This window comes from Porites lutea, chromosome 14 (genome assembly GCF_958299795.1).
Source record: "Porites lutea chromosome 14, jaPorLute2.1, whole genome shotgun sequence".
NCBI lineage: Eukaryota > Metazoa > Cnidaria > Anthozoa > Scleractinia > Poritidae > Porites > Porites lutea.
The window spans coordinates 13326912-13353533 of NC_133214.1; the positions used below are offsets into that span (position 1 = coordinate 13326912).

General features: G+C 37.8%; 2 protein-coding genes across 3 annotated transcripts in view; one reads left to right on the forward strand and one right to left on the reverse strand.

The window, feature by feature from the left end:
• The window catches only part of LOC140924738 (puromycin-sensitive aminopeptidase-like), a 28150-nt gene extending 11503 nt beyond the window's left edge, over positions 1-16647 (forward strand). The window contains exons 13-25 of the mRNA XM_073374747.1: positions 310-414; positions 1454-1514; positions 2746-2855; positions 3289-3352; positions 4148-4281; positions 5000-5134; positions 5694-5913; positions 6586-6893; positions 7245-7297; positions 8224-8323; positions 11020-11067; positions 11643-11807; positions 16506-16647. Of these exons, the coding sequence (XP_073230848.1) occupies positions 310-414; positions 1454-1514; positions 2746-2855; positions 3289-3352; positions 4148-4281; positions 5000-5134; positions 5694-5913; positions 6586-6893; positions 7245-7297; positions 8224-8323; positions 11020-11067; positions 11643-11780 (1476 nt within the window). The 3' untranslated portion in view covers positions 11781-11807; positions 16506-16647. The remainder of the gene's footprint in view (positions 1-309; positions 415-1453; positions 1515-2745; positions 2856-3288; positions 3353-4147; positions 4282-4999; positions 5135-5693; positions 5914-6585; positions 6894-7244; positions 7298-8223; positions 8324-11019; positions 11068-11642; positions 11808-16505) is intronic.
• On the reverse strand, positions 12972-26535 carry LOC140924737 (uncharacterized). 2 transcript variants are annotated; one of them, XM_073374746.1, is made up of 6 exons: positions 26394-26535; positions 25967-26029; positions 16598-16867; positions 16157-16259; positions 15203-15300; positions 12972-14687 (listed from the first exon to the last, which is right to left on the reverse strand). In XM_073374746.1, the coding sequence occupies exons 2-6, from the start codon at positions 26021-26023 to the stop codon at positions 14490-14492; spliced, it is 726 nt and encodes a 241-aa protein (XP_073230847.1). In that variant the 5' UTR covers positions 26024-26029; positions 26394-26535; the 3' UTR covers positions 12972-14489. The 2 variants fall into 2 exon arrangements, with proteins under 2 accessions (XP_073230847.1, XP_073230846.1); XM_073374745.1 differs by lacking the exons at positions 25967-26029; positions 26394-26535 and adding an exon at positions 18431-18555.
• Positions 26536-26622: the final 87 nt, after the last annotated feature.

The following is a 26622-nucleotide window of genomic DNA, read 5'->3' on the forward strand; positions in this document are numbered from 1 at the left end:
CTACCACATGTTTTTCATGAATTCAACGCATTGACCTATGATGTAACCCTATGTTTTATTCCTCTGCATGTTAACGAGACCGCGAACTGGGAATGTGGATAATTTGGTACTCACTGTACGACTAATAATCAATTGTTAGACCAGACTGCATAAAAAATAAAATAGCATGACTTGTCAGTGACGAGCAGAATAATTATTTGCTGATTTCGATAGTTATCGATGGGTGGTGTCGAGGCCAATCGAAACTTCGGAAAAAAATTGAATGATTAAATGTGGCATCAAAGTAACAAGAAACATCATTTTTTATAGGTTCCAGTTGTTCATCCCGGAGAAATTGACGAGATATTTGATGCCATTTCTTACTGCAAAGGATCCTCAGTTATTAGGATGTTACATCAGTATGTTGGAGATGAAGTGAGCTGCCTTGTTTGTGTTGTTTTATAGAGCGTTTTCACGTGACGTCACGGCGGCCATGTTGGTGTTCCAAACCATTTCTGGGGGAGTTGAACTCTTTTCTTATGTAAACGCTTTCTTTTGTTCCAATAAATTTGCATAGATGCTGGCCACGTGAGTGAAAACGCTCTATAGCTTGCTTCCTTACAAGCAAACCCAGCATAGCCCCTAGGGGTTCTTAGCTCCGTCGATCCTGGACTCCACCGTCAGCGGTGACGTCACCGAGAGAGACCCACCCACTCTTTCCTAGAATTAACGTGTAGAGAGAACACCTAAGGACTCGGTTATGGCAAGCCCACATTCTACGTAGATCTTTTGATTTATGAGCCCTTGCAGATGACCATGTTATTTTCTAATCAACTAAAGCGAAAATAGAGACTTTTACTCACGTGGCCAGCAGCTTTCCTAATTTATTGTAACAAAAAGTTTTTGTATTGTTGAGAATAAGGTTCAACTCTTACAGGATTTATTTGGGACATCAACATGGCCGCCGTTTCATTCTTTAGGAACACCAACATAGCAGATGTGTCGTCATGTGAAAACACTCTAAAGCAGGCGTTTATAATTTAAGACTTTTTACTTCCGCGTGAGCGGAAAGTCGGCACGAAAAACTATCCAGCGTAGTGAAGACATAGCCTAGGAGGTCAAAAGCGTTGTACCACGTATAACACAAAAGGTACTTTGCTTATTCAATAAGGTGCAAGCTACAATAAGGGACAGTGGCCCCTTTTTGAACAGTGGACATACCTATCCCCTCCCCCTGTGTATCCCCAGCCCCTCCCCTTAAATCAATGTTGTATTTTGGACCCTCAAGTCTTTCTTTTACCACAAGCAACATTGATTCGGGGGTGGGGGGATTTAGGTCATTTAAATAGAATGAAATAAATGGATGAAATAGCTGATAAAAGCACCCGTTTTAGATAAGTGTGTTAACTATTTTGTCCCTGATTGTAGGTTCAAGGTATTTTGGAGTTACTTATGTGGATATTCTCTCTTTAAGGCTTTCAGGAAAGGACTCAATCATTACCTAAAAAGATTTGAATACAGTGCTGCGTCAACAGGTAACGTAATTTGCGTGACATGTTTAAGCCCCAACTTCAACAGAAACTAGGGACTTTAAGATCCAAAATGCGACTGCAACGACAACGAGAACTTCAAAAAACCCATAGCTTTAATAAGCAAAACAACAGCTTTGTACGTGCATCACACTTTCTTGTACATTTCTTTGCCATTTTTGCACGACTAAGACATGAAAATGCCTAATTTCGCGTTTGATGGAGAAAGAAAACAAGCAAGGACGAAATTTTCTCTTTCTGAACTTCGATATGCTCCCTTGGTTCGCCTACATTTCACAAAGTAAGCGGGTAGGAATAATCGCTTTAAAGCTACGGGCAAATGGACGCAACAACTCCCAACATTGTTGGCCCAACAATGTTGGGAGTTGTTGCGTCTGTTTGCACGTAGCTAAAAGTTTGGCCGGTTTCAAACTTTGCGCAACAACGTGCAACAACATGCAACAGGGCATGCAAACGGACGCAACAATTTTGGGAGTTGTTGGCCAACAATCACGTCCGTTTAATTTGCACGTAGCCTAAAGACTAAACGAACGCAAATTCACTTTTTAAGCGACGTTCTCGTTGCCGTCGCGTCTTTGGATCTTTAAGTCCCTATTAGCTTAAGAGGGCAGTCTCGTTGTTTTTAGGGCGCAAATTGACAGAATTAAAGAAATGAGGGTAGAAAAAAGGTATACTCATGAACCAGTCAGTCCGTTAATACTCTCAGGGGCACCCTGTTGTGGTGGTTGACTATCTTGTATTTGTATTATTCCCGTCATATTTTAATTTTCAACGACCCCCAAGTCCAATAAAGAATTCCAAGTTGCTATAATTTTAAACACCGCTCCCCTTATTTTAATTAATGGAAAAAAAATTAAAAAATCATCCACAAAATGACCTCGACCCTATTGAGCCATTTTTTGGGTCATGTAGCAGCTGCTTGGAAGAGAAGTCACCAATGGTGCCTAACCCCGACCCCAAACAATACTGAAACAATTGAAAGAATGACATGTCATTCTTTTTTGCGACCAATCAGGAGAGACCATAAGAGCAACTCCTACACATTGAATAAAATCTTGGCTAGATTTTGAAGAAAAGGGGCGGAAATAAACGAAATCCAAGGCTGTCGACCAGAATCCCTCGTTAATTAGCGGTTGCGTACGGTCGTCCCGTGTTATGTACACGGGTACCAATGCAGGACGACAGCTTAGCGTTCCTATTGTTTCTTCTTTTCAAGGTGATCTGTGGACGAGCTTAGAACATGCCAGTTCTAAGCCTGTGGGTGCTGTCATGGAAACATGGACCGAACAGATGGGGTTCCCTGTGCTATCCGTCTCAGCAGAACAAGTAGAGAACTTACTTCAAGTTTGCTTTGTATTGTGTTTACATTACCAAAGATTAATAAGTTAAACATTTTATGATGCCCGGTGCAGACGAAAACAGTTACATTTTGGAGATAGGAATTATGGATTGTTTTACCTGTGCGAGCCATTCTAAACCGTGAGAAATGAGCATCGAAGGCACAAAACGTCTCACCCCATTCTCCGCACGGCTTCGCAGCACCGCTGCCAAAACTTTGCTCGTGCTAAATAACGATTCCGCTGGCTACGCAGGCTCTTTAGAGATTTCTAGGGAAACTCCCGTTAAGGTGCGCAATAAATTTTCCCTTTTTATTCAACTTCAAAGCGCATTCGTGCTTAATACTGAAGACTAAACAATCCGTGCCTTAATTAAACCCTACAGTGAATAGCATGTATTTCAGTTAATACGTATTTTGCAGAAAGAGAATGCGACTCAAATTACTATATCACAGAGGAAGTTTTCCGCTGATGGAACAAGAGAAGGTATGCTTCACATCCACAAACTAAAATTCCCTTTAAGCAGGACACCAAGATGGCGTCTCCTTACTAAGCTGTTTTTAAAAATTTACTCAAACGTTTGTCGTAACGTCTCACGCATGAATAACTGCTAAACCTGGTTCTTGCTGGGGATAGGTGCGTAGTAATCCTCTGCGTGACGTATTTTAGAACCCTAATTTCCACGTGTATCTGTTTTGTTTTAAAACATAAGCTAATCGATATTTCTCCGGACTAGCCTCCCGACCCACCCATAAAGCGGTCATCAAAAACGCGTCTTTTCATAATTGTCTTCAGAGTACAAATTTGATAAACGCCGAGAAAACGAGGACAAAAACAGTATCTGATCTTACACGGCATAACAATTAATTTTGGCCATATTTTTGGGAATAATTAGCAAGTTTCACCTCAGGTATCGTTTTGTAAAGGTAAATGTACATTCAAGATTATTACGTCAAAAGACGACTTAACGTAACATTAGGGCAACTTCAAAGGCCATTGTCGAAAGTCGAAACAACAAACAGAGGTAAACACGCAAGACCTTGGAAGTCTTTTGAATGCTTCAAGGTTAATCCGTAGGCGGACAGGAAAACGCTTAAATGTGAACGTAATTTCTGTTTTCTTTACTGGAGGAAAATTATCCGTAATCAAATAAAAACGAATAAATAAGGACGCAGCCTTATATTCTTGAGTATTAAACGAACACTAATCAAAATTTACTACAAAATTAAACGTTGTAACTCATTACTAACCGAATCCCCGCTATGTACAACTTTTCGGAAGCTAAAGCACGATGGAAGGTACCAATTGCTGTATCCACCAGCGACAATCCCACTGAGCCCGCAGCTGAAACGCTGTTAGAAGAAGATTCTTGCATCTTAACGGTCAGCGGAATTGGCCAAGGCCAGTGGATTAAGGTAAAATAACGTGACTAATGATGAGCCCGTTTTGTTTGCGTGTAATTTTGTCTAAAGCTGCCGGCTTTTCATAGAGAAGAATTACAATCGCGCCGAGGTATGTTGTTAAGTTTTCAACTTCTTTTAGACGCACTAAAGTTTTCTACACTATACTGGCATTTTCATTGAACAATAAGCGGATCAAATAATTATCACTGCTTAAGTGCAACGAGATAGGTTATACCAAGTGTGCTGCTGAAGCTGCAAACAGTGCAATTTCCCCACCCACCATCCCACGATTTATTGTTTAACCTGCGCCCCTTCTCATATCGTATCGCCGAAGTTCTCAATGCGATAGCAAATTGTTGCAGTCTATAGCTTAGCCAGATTATTATTTCTGGCACTCTCTCAGATTATTAACGTGTGATGCGTCTCTAATAGGCCATTTGCACGTCATTTTACTACAACGATCAGAATCCTTTTCGTTTTTAAGGTTACATTTTAATTTAGCAATCCCAGTAAGGTTTAGATAACAAAAGCACTGAATTGCTCAGGAAAGCAAAACCCTGAAGGATTCTGGTCGTAGTAGTAATACGACGTCATCGTTGAAGTGGCCTATAGGCAGGCAGCTTGGTCTATGGCAGATAATGAACTGATTCTGACAAATCATAGCTTGGACATTTGATCGTCATTTCGTAACCCTGTTAATTTCTTATATTTGTTGGTTATTGTGTCGCAGCTCAACCCAGGTCAAGTTGGTTTTTATCGAGTGCAGTACTCATCCGCCATGTTGGAACGTCTTCTTCCGGCCATCAGAGACAACAGTCTCCCTCCAAGAGACAGATTAGGACTCCAGAGTGATCTCTTTGCTCTGGTAAACAAAAAAAAAACTTAGCTTGATTTTTTTTTCCTTGAGCAGGCGTTACCGAATTTAAGGTTATGTTTACACCATTCAAGAAAGCTTTTGAATCGGCACGAAAATCATACTGGGTAGATTTTTTTCTGGACAAATTTACATGAAAATAGAGTTAAGTTCGCAGAGAAGAGAAATGCTTCTGTTCTTGACCACCAACATCGCCACCGTGACGTCACGTGCAAACCGGCAATTGGTGGAATTGGCTGTAGTTTCTCGGTGTTACGGATGATTGCAATTACCAAATGGCGTAATGCAAATTATTGAAGAAACACTGACCAGTACTCACATCACAAAACAGTGGCTATTATTTCCGCAACACTACGAAACATGCTTTGACACAAATGTATTTTAACTGCAGTAAGTAAAACAGTTTTACACTAAAAAAGCTTGAAATGTAGCAAGAAAGGATAAGCATGTTTCTTATCAGACGAAATAGTACACAAACTGCATTTGCAAGCTCCATTATGTTCAGAGACATTTTCAGTGTTGTGTTAATTCTTTCTTCTTTATAATTTAGGCAGAAGCTGGTCTTGTTCCCACTACAGAATTCCTTAAAGTTGCTGAACAATTCACAAACGAGACAAATTACACAGTATGGAATGATCTGACAGCAAACTTTAACAAGCTAGACATAGTACTGCAGAACACTGGATTCTACTCTAGTTTTCAGGCCTTCCGTGTGAAACTTTATGAGAAAATCGCAAATAAACTCGGATGGAAACTAAAAAAAGGCGAAGGTAGGAGTAGTGCGCTAGTAAAATTTCAAAGGCTAACGCTTTCATTAGTATGCAAAATTTCGTTAATACACCCTTCCGCGGTTTTTTCAAGTTTTGATAAAGACCAATAAGCGAATATTCATTGACACTTCTGGAAAGAGCGTCAGAAAATGAGGGACGTCAAGTTTAAAAGAGATACGTCCAAGAAGAGTGAAATATTGTTCCACAAAGTCGCCAATTTGTACAAACGTTTTTATCTATTGGTGGGGGGGGGGGGGGGGGGAGGGGGAGTTCGTGCTCCTTACCATACAAACGTCTGTAAAATTCTGAAACTTTGCGGGGTTATATTTTCGTCGGTTTTCAAATCTCGCTTTCAAACTTGGCAACTTTACTGATCTGAGGCGTTCTTTCCAACCGTGTTGATGGAATTTCGCCAGCTAGTCCTAGTCAAAAGTTTATGATTGTGATTATGATTATCATTATGAGTATGTAATGAAAACTAACGAGATAATATTCCGACATTTCGGAGACCTCATGACATCATTATCACTGAATGAAAAGAGATAAATACGAGTTCAATTCCATGATAATCTCGTCATGAGGTCTCTGAAACGTCGAAACAGTTAATTCGGCAATTTTCCGGAAACGTTCTTACAACCTTCGGACAAAATTTTCTCCTGAACGTTCTTTTAGGCCACCTGGATGCTCTCTTACGAGGAATAGTTCTCGGCGTCCTGGGTCGCAGTGGCCATTCTGCTACTATAACTGAGGCTCATAAGAGATTTGAAGCCCATTGTAATGGTGAAGCCACGATTCCTGCAGACTTGAGATCAGCAGTGTACAGTACAGTTCTTAAGAATTGTGATGCCAGCACACTGGAGGCCATAATGCAACTGTTCAAAAAAGCTGATTTACATGAAGAGAGAGTGCGACTAATGAGAACCATGGGAACTGTAACGCAACCTAAACTGATCAAGAAAGTCTTGGATTTCTCCTTGTCAGTAAGTCTCAAGCATTTGACCATTCCTCTTCTTTTTTCTTTTTCTTTTTGTTTTCCTTTTGTTTCTTTTTTTTTTCTTTTTCTAGGTCAAATCTCATTTGAATAATCTGTATGAAATTCTCAACCCTTGTCCATGATTCAAATTTACGACAAACTTCAAATTTGTTCTTGTAAGGTAGTTACACAACAAAAAGTGCAGTGTAATATTACCACTGAAGAGTTTCGTTTCCATTACAGTATTTTTCTTCACTAGCTAAAAAGTTAGTAGCTGATTTCTGAAAGCAGTTTCTTTGGTTCATATTTCATTCATGATTTTCTGCAATTTTCGAATTTCTGTGTGTTTTCTTTTCAGAGTGAAGTGAGATCTCAGGATACTATCTACGTCATCGCTGGCGTCACTCACAGGTAAATACGTTCCTAGTTCTTAGGCCTAATTTTTCCTAGAGGCCTAGTACGCGTTTCTGGTCACGTGGTCCGAGCGTGGTCTCTTTGCATCATTTCATTCATATGTTCAAAAGTTAGAAGCACTTTGTACAGCATAATAAACAGTGATCACAGGAAAGCAGAGCTAAATAGGTTTCATCAATTAGTCCCAGTACCACAAGAAAGCAGAGTTAAGTAGGTTTCATTTTAATGGTCACGCTTTAGGATTTCACCTACAGACCCAACAGTTAGAACCACCTTGTATAGCATAGTCAACAGCATCACACTAAATAAATTATTGCTCAGTAGGTTTCATCTACTTAGTCCCGGTTGTTTTCATTCTCGGACTGCCAAACTACAATCATGGACAAAAGTCCTTGAGACAGTAATGCAGTATTCACATTTTTCTCTCATTTCTGGATTCCCTCAGAATAAAGTGCATCCTTTTCGAAATTTTATTGCAGTTCTCCCTCCCCCCAACCTATGCAAAGTTGAAAATCGGAAGAAAGTCTGGATACATGGGTCCAACATTGTTTGTGGGGTGAGGGGACGGGTTGGGCCAGTGAGAATTGGAAAACGCCCTAGAAATGCAAAAGTGACCCAAGACTTTTGTCCATGATTGTAAAACCTACTTCAAACGTATCACATGATCCGGTTGTCGTTGTATAAATTCATAATTAAGAATTCTATCTAGGGTTCGAATTGATTGAAATTTGGCGTAAAATTTCAGTACAATTTCATCAGGTTAAGGCTTTCTCGGTGCTGAAGAGTTCAAGCCCCGAATTTCAGAGTTTAAACATGTGGTCGATTATATCAAGCTTTCTCATAGCACCTCGATCACTTGCACAGGAGATCCACAATCCGGGACACCATTGTATTTTTCAATGCCCTCTTGTTTTGCTTTTTAGTTTGATTGGTCGTAAGCTAGCGTGGCAGTTTCTTCAGGAACACTGGGATGTGTTTTACAACCGCTACTCTTCTGGAGTTATGTTTTCCAGTCTCATTGAGGTACCGCGCTGCATTGTACTTGTTTTATGCCATTGAACGTTCAAACAGCTGTTCAAACAGCAAGCGTCTGATTTAAGCGTCGAATTTTTCAAAAAAACTCATATAAGTAGATAAATACTGTCCTCAAGTATTCTTATTGATAAAATTGGCGTGAAACTAGTAATAGAGACCCTTAGATTCAAGGACGGGGACGACTACGACTACGAGATTTGACTTAAAGGTTTTTTGCGTATTCTCAAAATATGACTTCACGGAAAGCTTCATTTTACCATTTTTCACTAGAAAAGTTAGCCCTGTTACCTTTAGTGAAGGAAGTTAGACCCTCTCCCGATTGGAAAATGATAAAACTACTAACATTTGATAACTTGTTTCCGCCACTTCGACACTAGGAAACTTAAGATCCGAGGACGGCGACGGCAGCGAAAACATCGGCTTAAAAAGTGAATTCGCGTTCATCCAGTCTTCATGGCGACAGTTCCAACTCACTTACTTTGTCAGATGTAGGCGAACTCTCCTGGAGTTGAATTCCTAAAAAAACATATCCAATTTCAGAATGAGAAAGAGAATTTCGTAGTAGCTTGTTTACGTCCTCCATAAAACGTGAAATGAGGCATTTTCACGTCGTAGTCGTGCAGTGACGGCAAAGAAATGTACAAAAAAGGGTGATGCATGTGGAAAGTTGTTGTTTTGCTCATCTTAACCTATTGCTTTTTTGACGTTCCCGTCGCCTTGGCCGTCGTCGGATCTTAAGGTCCCTATTTAGAGTGGCGACGGCTACCACATTTCCCGCCAAAATGACGCTGGTTCACACGTAAGCGCTACATAGTATTGAGAAAATCTCGTACTCGTCTTAGAATCTAAAGGTCTCTACTATTTGTGCAGACTTATTGAACAGTAAACGCAAGTAAAGGAGAAACTTCAGGTGCTTACCATTTACACAAAACACCCGCGTAGAAATCTTGTCATTAAACACAAAACTATAAAATTTGACGTGATGGGATTACCAACCGCTACTAAGTTTACTCAAATCAACTGAACCGACTAAAGAGACTTAAAATATTGTATCACACAACTCAAATCACATCCCATATTTTCTGCACCTTCCCGAACGGAATGGCGTGAACCTTTTGATTTTCCAACCGGAATTTGTGGTTTTCTCAAGTAAATGGCATTTGGCAGTGGCGGATCCAGGGGAAGGCTCCCCACCCCTTATTTTTGGTCCAGAGGGCCTAAAAAATGTTTTTGGAGACCGCCCCCACTCCCTTTGTTACATACATACCTACATACATTTTTTTTTATTTGGAGTCTTATACAATAAATAGTGTATCAACTATTTCTAAATAACTAAAATTACAAACAACAAAAATTCCTAACAATATACGGCTAATAAGTTATTAATTAATCAAGTCCTAGAGTATTTACTATCTCAGGGTCTAAATGACCGCCCCCTTCCCCCGTCCCTCTTCCTTATCTGAGGGTCTGGATCTGCCACAGCTTGGTACAAATTCACGTTGAGCATTTGTCGTTTGCTGTTTGCTATTTACCTTTTGCCTTAAACGTGACTCTTTATTTACAGTACTGGCGGAAATTTGCAAAGTTTACCGTAAGATAGAGCAGAGGAGCCTTGAGCCTTACCGAACAAGGTCCAGAATCAGACTAGAATCGTTTGAATTCCCTGCTTCTCTTTGGCTAGCAAATACATTCTGGCCAATCAGAAGCAGGGAACTCAAATGCTTCTGGAATTTTGTTACTAAGAGCAAATGCTCAGGAGCCCTCCTGCCCGTTCCTATTATAAACCCTGCCTGCAATATTTAGGATCACCATGGATGGTTTCAGCTTAAGAGCTAACAGAAATACATGTCCTTGTGTCAGCATACCGTAAAAAGTGATGTTAGGCCTAGGCCAAGCGTCGATTTTTTTTAGAGACGAACCAAACTCTAGTTTGGATCGACCTAAATTAAGTTAAGATTGTCCGTTAGGTCAGACGTCGAACTTAGGACGCGTCGAACCAATCAACTGAATCAGATCACTAATAAATTTTCTCCAAAACGAGGCTAAATATATTTTGTGGTTCAATTTTGTGCTTAGTTTAAATTTTGTTTTCCTTTGCTTTTGGTTTAGTAATATATGATAATGAGTTTGAAACAAAGGAAACTCAATAAAATTTGAACCAAGGATAAAACTGAACCAGAACATATACATTATCATACAAATTTTTAATTTATTAGTTTAGTCCGTCGCATGTAAAGATCGCTTGTTCCGGATACGATCTTTAGATGTTTTTTCCGTCTGAAGCAGGATAGAACGTGTTGAACGATCCAAACTCATTCAGACGGACGTAACTGAGCCAGACGTCGAACCTTTTTATGAACTGAACTCGCTAAGTTTGGTTCGTCTCATAAAAAGTTTGACGCTTGGCCTATAGGCATTACACGGGAAGATTCGCAACGACTATTTTAAGTGCAACACAGCTTTACAATATTGGATTGGAACAATGTTGTAACCATTCGAAACAATGTCTGTCGTAATAATGTTGTAACGCTATGTTGCGCCACAAATTATCGTTCCGAATCGTCTCGTGTAACGTCACTTTAAAAGCATAGCGATGTTACAATGCTAATTTGTCACCTGTTTTGTGGATATTTTTTCATATTCTTTCCTGGAAGAAAAAATTGACAACTATTCTCTTTTTCAAGGCTACCACACAATCATTTGCTACTGAAGAGAGTATGAAAGAAATTGAGGTAATTTACACCTTCGATACTATGACAGCAAGTATCGCTAATAGGCCATTTGATAATATAAATATAAATAAATAAAAAACGATTGTAAAATAACGATTTAGAGGGAGCACATCCACAAAGTGGTTCTTCGTCTACCTGATTCATATTCGAATTGGAATTTGGAAATGTTGGTTTTTGAGGAGAGGAGGAAAAACCAGGGTACCCAGAGAAAAAACTCTCGGAGCAAAGGAGAGAACAAACAACCTGAACCATTTGCACGATGGCGCCATCTTACTCCACTAAAATCCTTCAGGGTTTTACTTTTTACTTTAAGTGCAAAATAGGGCTTTTGTTATTTAAAGCTCCTTTGGATTACCAAATTTAAGTATGAAAGAAATTCTGGTCTTAATAGTCAGGGTCGGCCAGGGGCGTAGTGGAATACCACTATGGAAATACTCCTCTGTGCTTCTGTGCTATTGAAACTTGGGTTAAATTCCAACCGTAACGGCCTCGTTGGCCTTTTAAAAGCGCGCCTTTACTTTTTACCTTACGTTAAAGTGTTCTCTTAATACTATTACTTTGTGGTTAATCCACAGGATTTCTTTTGTAAACACCCAGCCCCAAATGCTAAGCGAACCATTCAACAATCACTGGAAAACATACTCCTGAATGTCAGGTGGCTATCACGTGATGCCGACAACGTGCGTGAGTGGCTTGCGGACAAAGGTTACTAAGTCATGCTCTTCTGCGCAGGCGCAAAGGTAATAGAGATGACTAAATTTGAATGAAGATATGATTGTCGCAGTGCAATTACCACTGCGTCGATCATTGCTTCATTTAAATTTGTATTTCCGCAGTTCACATCATCATTGTATATTTCATTCCTTTCACGCGTTAAGATGAACTCGGCAAATTAGCCGGCTTCCAATGTATGGGTCTTCGTAGCTCAGTTGGTTAGAACACCGCTGCGCTAATGCAGAGACCATGGATTCGAGTCCCGTTGAAGTCCCGAAATTTCTTTGTTTCGGGTTAATTTGCAATTGCTTAAATTTCAGTTACTGCACTGCGACGATCATATTTTCATTTAAATCTGTATTTCTGCAGTTCACATCATCATTCTAAGAGATGATTAAGTTTTGATACCGTTAGTTCAAATTGCTCAGACTTATTTTTAGTACTTGAAAAAATGAACCCGACACATCAGTGATATCCAAATTCAATGCGTAAGTAGGAAATGAATGCAGAAAGTTTCTGAGGAAGTTTTAATTTGCATGTGTTTTAGAGATGCTAAAACCCTTATTAGACAGGAAACATTTTGCCTGACTAGAAATGCATATCTCGCAAACCCTGGCGAAACCCGTTATTGTACAACACTACTGTGCCAGTATTTTTGGGATTGACGTGAAGACGCCTATTTCCGTTTTGTAAACGGTCGTTGCCATTTTTAACGGTTGATGAGGCAAATAATACGTTTTTGAATAGTCTAAGAAAGAACGATGCGGACGCCCAAGTAGAATTTATGTTCTGAAAAAGTGGAAAAGGCCAGCGTCCCCTTTTATTGATGTATCAGTTAAGAAAGACAGTTTGCTAGTTTATGTTCTTAAATTTTTCGGAATATCGGTGGGTAGGTGTGGTAGTGTAGTGGTAAGGGAGAGCGATCAGGATACGAAAGGTCTGGGTTCTAGGTCCCGGTTCGACTCTGGGTTGCGATCTTCTTTCTTTTCAATAGAAACACTCTCATTAACGGGTCAAATATGATTTAGTGAAAGGGAAATTTGCAGCGACGACACGTTTTGGTTTTAAAAATACGGCAAATAGCGTGGAATAACCCCTTTAAGTGTTAGAATGATACGGTTGTCTATAGCAAAAAATAAGACAAGTTTCTGGAGACTTTAGATAATTCTAAAGGATAAAAAGCCGTCATATCATCTTCAATATAGTTTAATCTTTCGTATAATTTCCTAACTATCGTGGAACATTTATGTAATAGGGATAACTTTTCATTTAATTAAATTCAATTTATAGATAACATCTTTATCGCACCGGATTGCTATGAATTCAATAATTTAGATATCAAATTAATAAATTAATATTTTGAGAAAGAAATAGCCTTGTTTCTCAACACCTCCTTTTTAAACTTTTGCCATGCACCATAAAATCCAATATGGTCTTTTTAATTACCTAATAAAATCATTTCAAAACAGTCAATCATTAAATTGTTGGAAATGAAATGTGGAGTAAGTTAAAATGAATTGTATTGGGAAAAAACATTGCAATGAAATGTCGCTAAGACTGATTTGTACAAGCATGATTCATAACGACAAAACAACATTGCACACAAAAAAAAAAACGTTTCACTATACAAACGAAATATCCGGTTTCAAAGTCAGACAAACAAAATGACTATTTGCTAGTTTAGCCTGGGTGGTGGAGGGGGCGTGGGGCTGGTGTTCCCAGTCGAGTCATAAAGTTTATTGATCTTGGTCTATTCAATACATTTATGACACCAAACCAGTCACCCTGTTTTGGTCTATTCAATACATTTATGACACCAAACCAGTCACCCTGTTTGGGGATGTTTAGTTGGAAATGGTACAAATTCCATACATGCTTCTGGAATCTATCCTCCAAATAGCAAATCTAGATCCGTGTGGTATTTCGTTTGTAAGTGAATGTCACAAACAGATAACATGACTCACATACTTTCACTGCGATTTTTTCTTTCTTGCAGTTCTGTTTATTTTAAGTTTCAGTCTTCCACTAATTACGAAAGTGAATATTTTTACGTGCTGTAGTGTGCCCCTCTCAGACTGTGAGAACAAGGCGATTGCAAGCTAGTGTCTCTGATTATGCTGAAGCAGAAATTAAAACTGTTTAAATTAAGTTACGCTCGAAACGTCTGGTTTTGCAAAACTACTTAGGAAGTATTTATCTTTTGGGAATAAAATAAAATAAATAATTTAATGAATCGATTTATTTTTCATTGAACGGCTCTTTCCGATTTCAGCATGACGGTTATTACGTTTCGACTAGTAACATTTATTTTTGCAAAAATATTTCTACCATATATATATTTTTACAAAATTATTTGAACGGGTCTTCGTCCTTACAAGAAGAGCATTTAATTTGTTTCTTTATCGTTAAACTCGCCCCAGGCTTCCTCCACTTTCAAAATGGTGGCGTTGCGAAGCCGCTGTTCAAGGCTACTGGGATATTCAACAAAACATGGAGTTCTTTCTCACGACGCATTATAAAATATCTCTTAAAATACTTCCCGTTGCAGTTAACTAATCTAGACGTCATTTGCTGGAATAAATACTGAAATTTCTCTTTTCTTGCGTGATTAGACCAGGAAAAATAGTTTGGACACGTGAGAATCGTTCTACGCCTCAGTTTTCAAAGCAAAGAAAGGCCTGGGATCGAGTTTGTTTCCTATGTCATTTCTAACAGCCACTACCATATCTGACTCGAAATTTCGCTGCTGTTGTACTGGTTAGATTTTGTTCACTGATGGTTCCGCTCTGTGGGGAAATACTAAGAAAATATCGATGGGTAGGGCTGGTGATTTTCCGGTAAAGCCCCACGCGTTGAAACTGCGGTAACAACTTGGTCTTGATATCCGTGTCATTGTCTCTGTTTTTCTGAAAAGAGATCAAAATGTTTTAGGCCGTATCGGGGATCGGGTCGGTGATAATCAACTGGCCTTTTTTAGATCCCGTCTATGTGAGGACAAGTTGTTCTTGGAAGGAGGGTCACCCTCCCAGCCAAGCCAACTTTAGCGAGCGTTTACATAAGAAAAAGTTGGCCCCTTTGCGCGAGCCAAGAGCTGGTAACAGTGCTCGCGCATGCTCTATACATGGAGAAAGGTTGGTACGGGTGATATGGTTAAGTGGATGACCCATCTAGCCGGGCCAACTTTTTCCTTATGTGAATGGTTTGCCAAGTTTTTGTAAGGAAATGCTCGAAACTTATGTACTATGGAAAAAAGATATATTCATTGGCGAAAGAGGAAGAAGACTTTTTTATTGATTGATATGGGTTTGCTCTGATGAAGTGCTAAGGCTGAAACGTCACGTGAATGGCTGCGCGAATGAAAACGCTTAACATAGGACTGCGAACAATGGAATTTTGAAACAGTTTGATTAACGTATCTCACCTTCATGTAAACGTTCCCACTGGAGTCTATTGCCAAGTACCATCCGGTCGGGCTCTTAATGAAATTTTTCCCGCCAATTTTTCCAACCGAAAAGACTCCTGTAACAAAACGAACAACCACAAATCGTTAAATAATCGATATATCTATCTATCTATTTCGGACATATTTTTGTGGACGTTTGTCAAGCACAGTGAATTTCACGGAAAAGAATTTTAAAAATTGACTGAACATTCTGTCGCGGGACAGGACTTTTCTCGTGTTTTCTCCCAATTTAAAGGGCGCTTAATATTACCTGTAGAACTGGCTGACCAAACCAGTTCAGTTGTTATTAGTGCTCAATTCATTTGGCTAGAATAAGATTATATAAATTTAGAGAGTTCTTTAAACAAAGCTTGAGAAATACAGTTTTGTAGTTCACGTGAAATTTCTATTAGTGTTAATTATGCAAACCACGCAAGAAAGAAAAAGGCCTCTCATTCCCGCTGGTTGAGTTGGAGATCAATCTCTTACTGGAGCCTATTTCAGACTCTTAGCATGCACATCTTTCGCTTTATTTAGTTTTTAAAAGGGTGACTGCCAGACATCGAAACTGTTAACTATAGTACTAAATTTCTAATGGGCTATGTTTATAGAACTGCAGAGATACGTCTTTTAGCGAAAACTCGCGTAAAAGCCTGTTTCGTAACCAAAATGTCCGATCCGGAAATACAGTTCTCACTTTTAGTAGAGACCCTTAGATTCTAAGACGACAACTACGAGAACGAGATATTCTCTATACTAAACAGTGCGCGCGCGTGAACCAGCGTCGTTTTGGCGGGAAAACGTGATAGCTGTTGCCATTCTACTACGGGTTTTAGCGATAGTGGCGGAAACAAGTTATCAAATCATGTTAGAAGTTTAATCATTTTGTGATTGATAGAGGGCTTAGCCTCCTTTAATAAAAAGAAAACTTACCATTGGTGTTACATACTGATAAATTCTTTGTTCCTTTTACTGTATGCCCAGCGCCTTCAATCAGATAATATCCCTTTTCGTTTTTGAACGATCTTTGCATCGCCTTAAATTGAAAGGATAGCCAAAATTATTGACCGAACACATGTTTTCATTTGAAAACTTTTGATTCCGAGATAGGACTTATTTTTGCTAGCTGTTACTACCCTCAGCAACTGAGTGTGCATGCGACTCGAAGGATGTCTGAAATTCAGAATAATCAGTTAAAAACTTTAAAGCAGTACCCAACATTATTTGTTATCATTCTAAACTTTCTTTCATTCTAAACGTCCTTTCATTGCTTTTCTTTCAGCGGATCCGAGTTTCAAATGAAGAAAAACAGTGAAGTAAGAGTCATTCAAGTAAAGTGTATTACAAGTAAAGTTTAAAGCAAGGTATGCTTACAGAGTTCGGGTCTCTTTTGTAGTTTGTGACTGAAGGAAGCCCAAAACTACTGCGTTTCTCATCGTACGATTCAACGTCGTTCAAATTTTCATCGTCGAATTCCTCAAACTCGTCTTCAGACAGTTCACCATTATATGGAAAACGTCGGAAATCGATGTTATCTTCGGCGTCCTTCGGGAACCAGGTGTATTCAGAATCGGCTAGTGCTCTATTGGGATGGCTTTTCACGTGGGAGACAGCGCATGACAGGAAGCTCAGAACGAAAATAACCTGTTAGTAAAGAAATACAGTGAGATAATACGAATCAGTTGTACTTTCTATTAAAGGATATATTGTCACGAAACAGCATGGAATCCTTATTAAGCAAAGTGGTTCTAACTTTTAAGTCCTTGGATGGAATCCTTAAGTGTGACCATTCAAATGAACGCTACTGAGCAGTACTTTCGTGTGGTACTGTTTATTATGCTTTACAAGGTGGTTCTAACTTTTCAGTCTGTGAATGAAATCCTAAAGTGTGACCATTCAAATGAAAGCTATTGAGTAGCACCGTGCTGTGATACTGTTTATTATGCTGTACAAGGTGGTTCTAACTTTTGAGCCTCTAGGTAAAATCCTAAAGTGTGACCATTCAGTTGAATGCTACTTAGCACCCTGGGACTCCAGCAAAAGCGAATATTACTCAGCAACTTTTATGGTCAAGTTGCGTGGTGTTATTTATATGGGTGCGTTTGATTGATCGTTTTGTGGAATAAGAATACGCACAAGTTTCGTTTGTTACAAATCTCTTCTACCATGATTTTTGGACCATTCAAACTCTACATATATCGGAATATTTTATTTCAAGCAGATTTTTAGATATTGTAATCCAATTAATTCCAAAACAAGGATTCTAAATTTTAATCCACCTATTCTTATTTCGGTTACGGCCAATCTAACACGCCCTATATAATATCCCATATCTTACAAAGCAACATTTAAACTTTCAAAATTTCTTTTTCTGTTTTAATTTGGTTGCCTTTTGGGAGTTGAACAGTTGATGAGGGTCGATGAGAAAAAGAAAATAACGAGAAAACGAATTAAAAATAGCTGTTGTTGGCAAACAAACGCACACCGACGCTTAATATATACAAACAGTATATTTAAACCGGTAAAGTTTCCACAGAAGTGCACACAAGTGTTAACTGAAATACTGTACAAATAGGTATATCGACACCCTGACACTGCATGCGAGCCGAATCCTACAATAAACTATAAAAATAAATGGCCTCCGTAGCATGCGAAAATTCTATTACAATGACAACAGGATGCAATCATTACAGCTGAAAGAAGCAGTAACAAACTTAATCCTTGTAGCACGAGGGTAAGTGAGGGTGGCTTTCTCTTTAAGAGTCCACATTAAAAAATTAAATATTACTATTATTACTCGCTGTAAGAATGAAGAAGCTGTGATAAGTTATACTTTTAAAGTCGGTTACCCAAAAATCAAATTCAAATTAGGCCCTACGAATTTTGATTATTATTTCAACAGTTTAGGCGTTCAGCTTATGATCCAAAGTTCAACACAGTGTCAAGAAATGATGCGTTGATTAAGTTATATATAGCGCGAAAGAACTAGGTGTTATTAACGGATTATTCTTATTACACTTTACGAAGTAAAAATAGTCTAATTAACAGAAAGAAAGCGCCCAAGGAGACTCAATTCTTTTTCGCGGTATCATGATCACTTTGTAATTTTCAAGAGATAAGCAGAGAGGGCTTCTAGAATGCGAAATAAAGCATATTTTAGGAACGAATGTTTATATTTAAGATAAATTTAGAAAAGAATATACTCACTCGTTTATACAAGGCTAAAGATTTGTTCATTTTGAAGTTGACTTTTTGCCAGCTTTGTGTTAAGTCTGGCATCTATTGTTTTCTGCAATTGTGAACCAGTTCTGTGACTGTGACTTTAATGAAGCATATCTTTTATAGGCATGGTTTTATACAACAGTATAATTATATGATTTAGCAGGTGGAAAGTATTATTCCGGGCTGAAATATCTTTAAGACAACGTGGTCACCTTAAATGGAGCTCAATTATCAGCATTTCAAGTTGTTTTAATCTTCACTTCCTCAATACATGATTTGATTACCTATAATATGACAGCGGTGGAAGAGGTTGCTATCTATGAGATTATACAATTTCCTTCTTATACGAAGCGTCACGACAAGTTGGCTGTTGTGGTCGCATTTGACTCCAGAGAGAAGCTCGGCGTTCGTGCTACATGCGCTTTTCTTTAGCTTTGGTTTTTTCGTTAACTCTTTTTTTCTGAATTGCAATTATTGAGCACAGTAAATAAGCTTTAATACGCATAAAAATGTTTGGAAATAAATAGAAATTTTTTTAAAACAAAAACCGAAGGTAAAGACTGAGATTAGACTAAAAATTGCAGTTGCCTTTGCACGCATTTTAGGCGAAGCGTTACTGTAACTCAGTCTAAAAGTAATCAATTTAATCCAAAACCCACGTGCCCACGTATTGTTAATTTCCTTATTTTAGCAACAAAGTATTAAATTATAAAAGTTAATTGTACGTTCAAATTGGTCAACTGAGAAAGTCATTAAGTAATGTACAAGAAGTGAAACTCACTAATGAAAGAAGGCTGAACTAATGGGACATTGTGTGTGTTTGACAAAAGTGTTTAAGAGGAGAAAAATAGCGCCTTCAAGTTCAGCGTAACAAATATCAACGCTAAATATTGCCTCAGGCGTCCCATTATTACATGTGACAGTTATATTCTGAATTATTGAATATTAGAAATGATATCGTGTACCCGGCATGGTGGGTGTTCCGGCTTGGGCAGCTGGTAAAGTCCTTCATTTGTGGTTTACTTTAATTGAATTTTTGTTTTGGGAACCGCAAGCCACATTAAATCCATTGGCTTAGTCGGCCGTACAGTAACTCCTTGTATCAAGGGAAAGCAGTAATTCTTTCAAGTATGTCATTGTTGGCCAATTTCTGCACCCACACTTAACTACAGGAATATTCTCTTGCTGCTGAATTTTGGAAAATGAACGTAGACAAATCAACAATCGCTCCTTACTGAATTATTGAACACACTCGACGCTACGACCACGCTAAACGATCTAACACTTGATTATTCTAATTACTGTTCAAATTGTGGTTTTACTGAGTACCATTTTTACTAATAAAAACTAATAAAATGAAGAAATAAATCGCTTGGTATGAGATCAATTTCTTGAATTTAACTTGCTCTGAGTTCGTCGGTGGGGCGATACTCTTAACACTAAGCTTTAACGACCGTAATTGTTCGGGACGGACAAAATTCATACACACACGTATCACAAGTAAATGGTTCTGATAATTAATTTATGAAGTATGATTTTATAACTATTCGCTACGGAAGCGAAATGGAATCAGAGGGATGATCCTTTGTGAATAAAGACCGATTGTTTTTCTCAACGTCTACTTTTCGTGATTTAACTAATCAATTAGTTCTATGTTCACCATTCAACGAGGGAATCATTCTATTTTTGATGAAATTCTACTGTTTATATTTGAAGAAACTGACCCAAAACAAGCGTAAGTCAACATGTACATAGCGGTCACCAAACCGTGTACTTGCCGAATATATTAGTTACGATAATTGTTTTTGCTAATATGACACCTAAGTACATTCATTGAATAATTGTAATCATTCCAGTGGTGATGCAGCCCTCGTTTGTTGATGCTGAGACAATCGAATAAAGCTCATATTAACATTGATCTACAAGTATATCTGGCGACATGTTTGCACTTCCTGTCATTGACCAGACAGACGACTTTCATGTACTTGTCATCTACTCTATAACCTGTGATCAGGCTTATTATTCTTTCTTCCTTTTTCAAAATAATAATAGCTTTTGTTGAGGAAAACGAAATGGCTTGGCACTCAACGCTTGTGTGTGTGTGTGTGTAGCAAGTTAGACTTATTTAATGACATTAAAATTACAATTGAAGCGCAACTTTTCATTAGTCCCATAAGTCAAAGACAATGACGTGCTAAAAATCGCTCTAAAATCCTAGGACTAGTCATTTAAGCTTCCGAAGTGTTTAACGTAACGATTTTGAACTTAAACATTAAGCCACCTATGAATTTTAACTCCAGATGGAATTCTGAATCTGAGTACTATTCGAAGAATAACTAATTTTAGTAAAATCCAACTAGTGGTCTATTATCAATGCTGCGTTCTGATTGGTTGAGCTACTACTAGGCTATATGTTATGGCCCACTAATAGCGAAAAGCGCCAGCTTTTTGGCGGCAAAAAAGGATTAAAGTCTACAATTAGCTTTAACTAGCTAAAGTTGTTTTTTCTCGATATTTTTGACCAGCTAGTTCGATTTTACTGAAACAATTATTTCTCTCGCCCTCATGGCTTCTGAGTCAATAGCCCATGAGGCCGAAGGAATAATTGTTAAATAGTGCATTCCTTTTGTAGTAGTTGGTTCTAACTTTCTAATCTTTGAATGAATTTAATTGTGACCATTTAAATGAAACTTTCCTGTAGTTCATCGAGCTGTACAAAACGCTCTTAATTTTTTTTTTTTTGGAGACTGTCCATGAAACCCAAAGTTTGTCTATTCAATGAAAGCAACTGAACAGTATTTTCCTATCGTACTGTTTTTTATGCTGTCGAGGTGATTCCAGTTTTTGATTTTATTGATGAAATTCCCAAGTGTGTCCGTGGCGATTCCAAAGAAGGTTATTAATCTGTATTTTTTCGTGCTGTTATTCTGATTACCAGGCAAGGCTTGAGGTCTGCGGGATTAGATATGCTTGAGTGCGATCATTCAAATTTCCGCTTATAGAAAGGATTAGTGCCTATATTTTGTTAATTATGGTTTAAACAGCAACTGGGCCTGGTCTTAGGCGATTTTAATCTTAAGTCTTTGGAAGGGATCATTTAAATAAAAATTATTTAGCCGACACTTTTAACTGCATAGAATGTCCAGTTTACTACTATATTCAAGAGCAGACTCTGCTTAAATCATGAAATCAAATTTAAAAAAGGATCTAGATCTCAAGTTGTTTTTGGCTGTAAGGAGAAAAGCAATCTTAGTTGACATGACTAGAAATTAAAAGCCCTCTTAGCAAACGTGCGTTGACTTATATTGGTATCGGCTGTCATCTTGACAGGTTGGGTTTCATTTGCCGTATAATTTATCAGCGGCCAAATTTAATGAATGTGCGTATGTGATGACTGAACACTGACAATTTTAGCACACTTCCTCGAGTTGAGTCGATGTCGCAATAGCACTTATGAATCCATATCAGTCTGTGATCAGTGTGATAAATATTCTACTGTTATAGACCAGCCATGACATATTAGTCACGACGCGAACATTCTAAACGGTGATAATTGCTTATCACCTGGTGTCCGATATTATATTCATCCTTTATCATCAGTGGGCTGAAAGCCAGTGATATGATAATTGATGTACGCTATCTTTGAAATAAGAGTGAAGTGAACTGTGGTTTAGCCTTCTTTGATGTGCAAGAAGTAAATAAAGAACATCAAGAGTTACTTTTTAAAAAAAACACGGCATTACAATGGGACTCTAGTTGCATTTGCCGCCTGTAAAAGTCTTTTTGAGTAACAAAAATCACCAAAAACAGCTTTGATGCGGAAACCTTTTTCATAATTAACTTTTTCTTGTTGGTAGTTTGTGGGCGGAGGGAATTGTTTATGTGGGCTATGTTTGAAAGAAAGAAAGTAGATAAATTGCAGTTACAGGATGTTTTGCTTGTTTACCAATATTAAACTTAAGTGGAAGATAGACTAATCGAAATCAAGCTTCAAAATAAATTCCTTTTTTCCCACACCTAAGTGGAAAAACAACGTTTCAAATTAACGTTTACGGGTCGACAATACGTAACTTTGCTGTTTGACAAAGTTAGGCTTTGTTACTCGAATTTTGGTTTATCATTCTGGTCACTGAAAAGAATATTAAAATTAAAAGAGCATTACAAGAGTCTTTTTGTATTGAAGCGTGGTCGAATGCCCTTAGTTAATATGGCGGCCCCAGCCCGGTACAAGATTTGCTTTTCGCGCGCGCGCGCTCACCACAGTTTAAAATTGTCCACGTGACGTGGATTGCTTAGTAACCGTGTACTAAGTGGCGAGGGGGTTTTCTCCCTTTTTTTAATTTCAGTCCTTTTTTGCTTTCTTTTCTTTCTCAAGTGCTGCAAAAGCTATCTCGGCCTCATATTTTCTTTGTCAAAGTTGAATTATTACAAGAGATTCTTTGGCAAATGCCAATTTTGTTTGATAAATTATTTATCGTACTTGTGCACAAGCGTCGGCTCGTTAAAGTAGTCATAACCTTGTTTATAAACTATTCTCGACTTAATGCTACACAAGGAGCTAGCAACATTCCTTATTAAAGAGAATGCTAATTAGCAGTACTCAAACATTGTTTGACATGTGATTTTTCGCCCAATAACACGAGTTGTCTATATAATTTTTCATAGTTGTGCTGAGTTTGACATTTCACATGAACTATGTTGCAAGGTGCTAATGATGACGTTATAAGTTAGCATATTTATCTACCCATGGTGCTCCGCTATCAAACTTTGCCTTTTGAATTTGTTCCAAGCACATCAAACAATCGGAGATTTGTTTTATCAGACATTTAAACAAATTTTTCGAACACTGAATACAATTACTAATGTTTTGAAAATCGGTAGTGTGACTTATTAGATCCCCCCTCGAAAGAGAGATGCCTTAAAAAAGTTTTTTGGTCTATTTTTAGTGCTTGATAAATGGATTAACCAAATAAATCGCAGTATTTGTAGCAGTGACGTACACTATATTCAGTTGTACGTGAAAGAATTGCGAAAGAAACCCTGTTCAAATTACATCCTGTGTTTTGCCGCCTTTAAAGTAGCAAGAAAGAGTTATCGCTGACGTCATAAGACGAATTAACCTTACTGTAATTAACAAAAAGATAAAAATAGAATTAATTACAGTTCGCGCAAATGGTTTTAGTACACTGAAATTGCTTCTTTTAACAAAGTGGTCGTTAAATACAGCTAAAACACTAAAACAAACAGTAATTCGGACCTAGAAAAAGGTGGCTGCGAACGCTTATTGGATTCAGTTCTTCAATTCTTTAATAAGGGTGGAAATTTTTGACCGTTTTATAGGATTGATAATTTTAAAAGCCCGAGGGGTTTTTTCGATAATTAAAAACAAGTTGCCGCAAATGAAGACACTTTTCCTGGGACACTTTTCTGTCATTTTTGACAGCAAAACAGTTATTATCAAGATTGTTTCTTTAAAAGACGTGCACTGGGATAGAATTTGGCCTGATAAGGAAAGCTAATTACCAGGCTTCCTCATCTCTCGCTCCGACTTACTCTCGTAATTATATTATCTTTCATTTTTTATGACGAAAAGGGTATAACAAAATTAATCAACAATTGACCCAATAAACCCAACATCTTTACGTTTTTGCCTGCATTGATCTTTTTGGTTAATTAGGGAAATCCGAGAGGACGTAATAATTATGATAATTTATCTCTCAGAATGTAGTGGCCGTGACAATAGTGACAATACCACCACTACAGAAAAAAAGCCACAAATGAGAGAGAGATAGAGTCGGCAATTTTAGCGTGTTTAGTAAAATGTTGTCCACTCTCTGTCTTAAATGGGAACATTAGAAATCATAAAGAGAAAAAGGCCGGCTACACTTTAGCTAGCTGTAATTAAAACTAAAGAAATGTCATTTCACTTCCATTAAATCTATTTTTGTACAGACAAACGTGTCAATAAAGTATTAACCATATCATGGTTTATTAGTAAATTATTGCCAAAGTGATGCTGAAATACATACTTATATAGTTACCGGCGAGAAAGTAAATTTTCGGTAACTCTGCACATCGTTAAAGTTTTAAGCTTGGGCTGTTATTACAATTTTTCTTTGGCTAGTTCAGTGGGGCTCTTTTTTTCCTAACAAGGAGCCGCTGATTTGATTAAATATCAAGGCATTTTTTCTTGTTTCATTTTCATAAGTTTATGCTTGATTAACAGGTGGAAAAGGAACATGCTAAAGGAGTAGCGTACGTCATGTCACCGTTTAATGGACAAGAATGAATTAGTTGCACTTCCACTCGACGATGGCGGACTTGTTTAAAGATCGAAACTAATGGAGCTCGGTTTCCGCTAATATGACTTTGTTCTTTTAATCAAGTAAATATTTTATTTGTCTGGATTGTAAATCTTCTTTATACAGAAAGTTTACATTTCAGGGTGAACTGTAGTGAAACTGCGTATTGAAAATTGCTGACAGCACATTTCAAGTTTGGCCCTCAGTTTATGGTAACTCATTGAAGTCTGCGATAAAAATACAGGAGAGGCTGTTGTCCTGCATGCTTAAGCAGCCTCTTCCTTTGGCATGAATACACTCTCATTACTGTCACGTGTAATGTCAAATTTGACATTTTAACGATTTTGCAATTTCATAAAGAGAAAAAATACAGGGGAAACACTTCAACCGGCCAGTCGCCTAGCCTTGACCCTTTTTACTTCCCTTTTTACTTCCCTGCATTTTTTTTTATTTTGTTTAAAACACTGGATTATTACTTTAACTATATTAGTTGGGTAACCTTTATGAGCCTTCAAAACGCGAAGCACCCTTCTGCTCTCAAAAGGAAGAAAAAGTTGATTTTACGCCTCTATTATGCGCATTTGATTGCCTGGTGACAAGAGGGAAGTCTTAAGCCAAGAGCGATTTCCATTTCATCATATTGATTGAAAACAACTTTTACGTGGGAAGGTTTATTCTTTAAAAGCCGGTTGTTAACACAGTCAAAATGTGTTACTACTGTTTGTTTCCGCTATGAGATGTCTTGGACCCCAGGCGCTTAGTTCATCTAAATAAAATGCTAGGATTCGAGCATCGCATCGTTGGATGTAGTGTGTAACTCTTTAGACCCTTATATCGAAATTCAAATTCTCATTTGTTGTCCCTACACGTGGTCAATAGATGCAGTGGGGATAATTTGGTGAAGTATCAATTCAATTCATCTTCGCTGATAATGTACTCAATTCTCATTACCACTCTGTTTTACAAAGCATTAATATTGTAAAGAGAAATTCATGCTCATCATTCTTAAGACCTACAGGGTAAAAGTACGACAACAGAGCTCAACAGGACTCGAAATTATGAAACATATAAAAAAATTATATTTCCTTAGAGGTGTGTAGGGTATCTCCCAAATGCAAACTTAATTAAAGAAACTAGTTATAATTTGCGAGGGCTTCCCAAACGAGTAAATATGTCTGGAAAACAGACTGATCCATGAATCAGAAAGAAAAATACATACCTTTTTCGCTGAATATCTTCCATTATAGTGTCTTGAAAGAAGGTTCTTGCTCGCCATGCTTTCCTCAAGTTAGAAAGGCAAATATATTTTAACAAAGGAAATACTGTTTGCTGTCTCCTCCCCTCGTCAGCCCAGTCTTTGTTGTGTGCCCTGAATTCACACCTTTTGTTTATTTCTTGCCCGATTAATTTTTGAAATTTGTATCCGATTTAATTTCTGAATAAGAAATGCTTGATCGCTGTATCCATAAAGCTGCAATGCAGCACAAATTTAAAAGTTAACTTTTTATAAAAAACATTGCTAGTTTTATCAAATCCAGCTTTACACAACGTGCTGTCGAACAGGTTGAATACATTAAGAATCAACTTTGCATCCAGCGTTTTTGTTGTGCTAAGACTTCTTTAGTTCTTGGCCGTAAATAGCTTACCTAATTTTTACTTGGAAAGTTTTGAGGTAAAGAAATGTGCTTTGTTAATTTGAAAAACTTGAATGATGAAGCCTCTAAATTCCTTGTTTTCGATTTTCGTATTGAAGCAAACCATGCAATATGTTCGCTCCTTATATATAGTTTTGCTACATTAGAATTTAAGAAACGCTGTCATTTGATAATAAGGAACATGCTTTTAATTAAGGGGAAAATGCCATTTAGATGAATG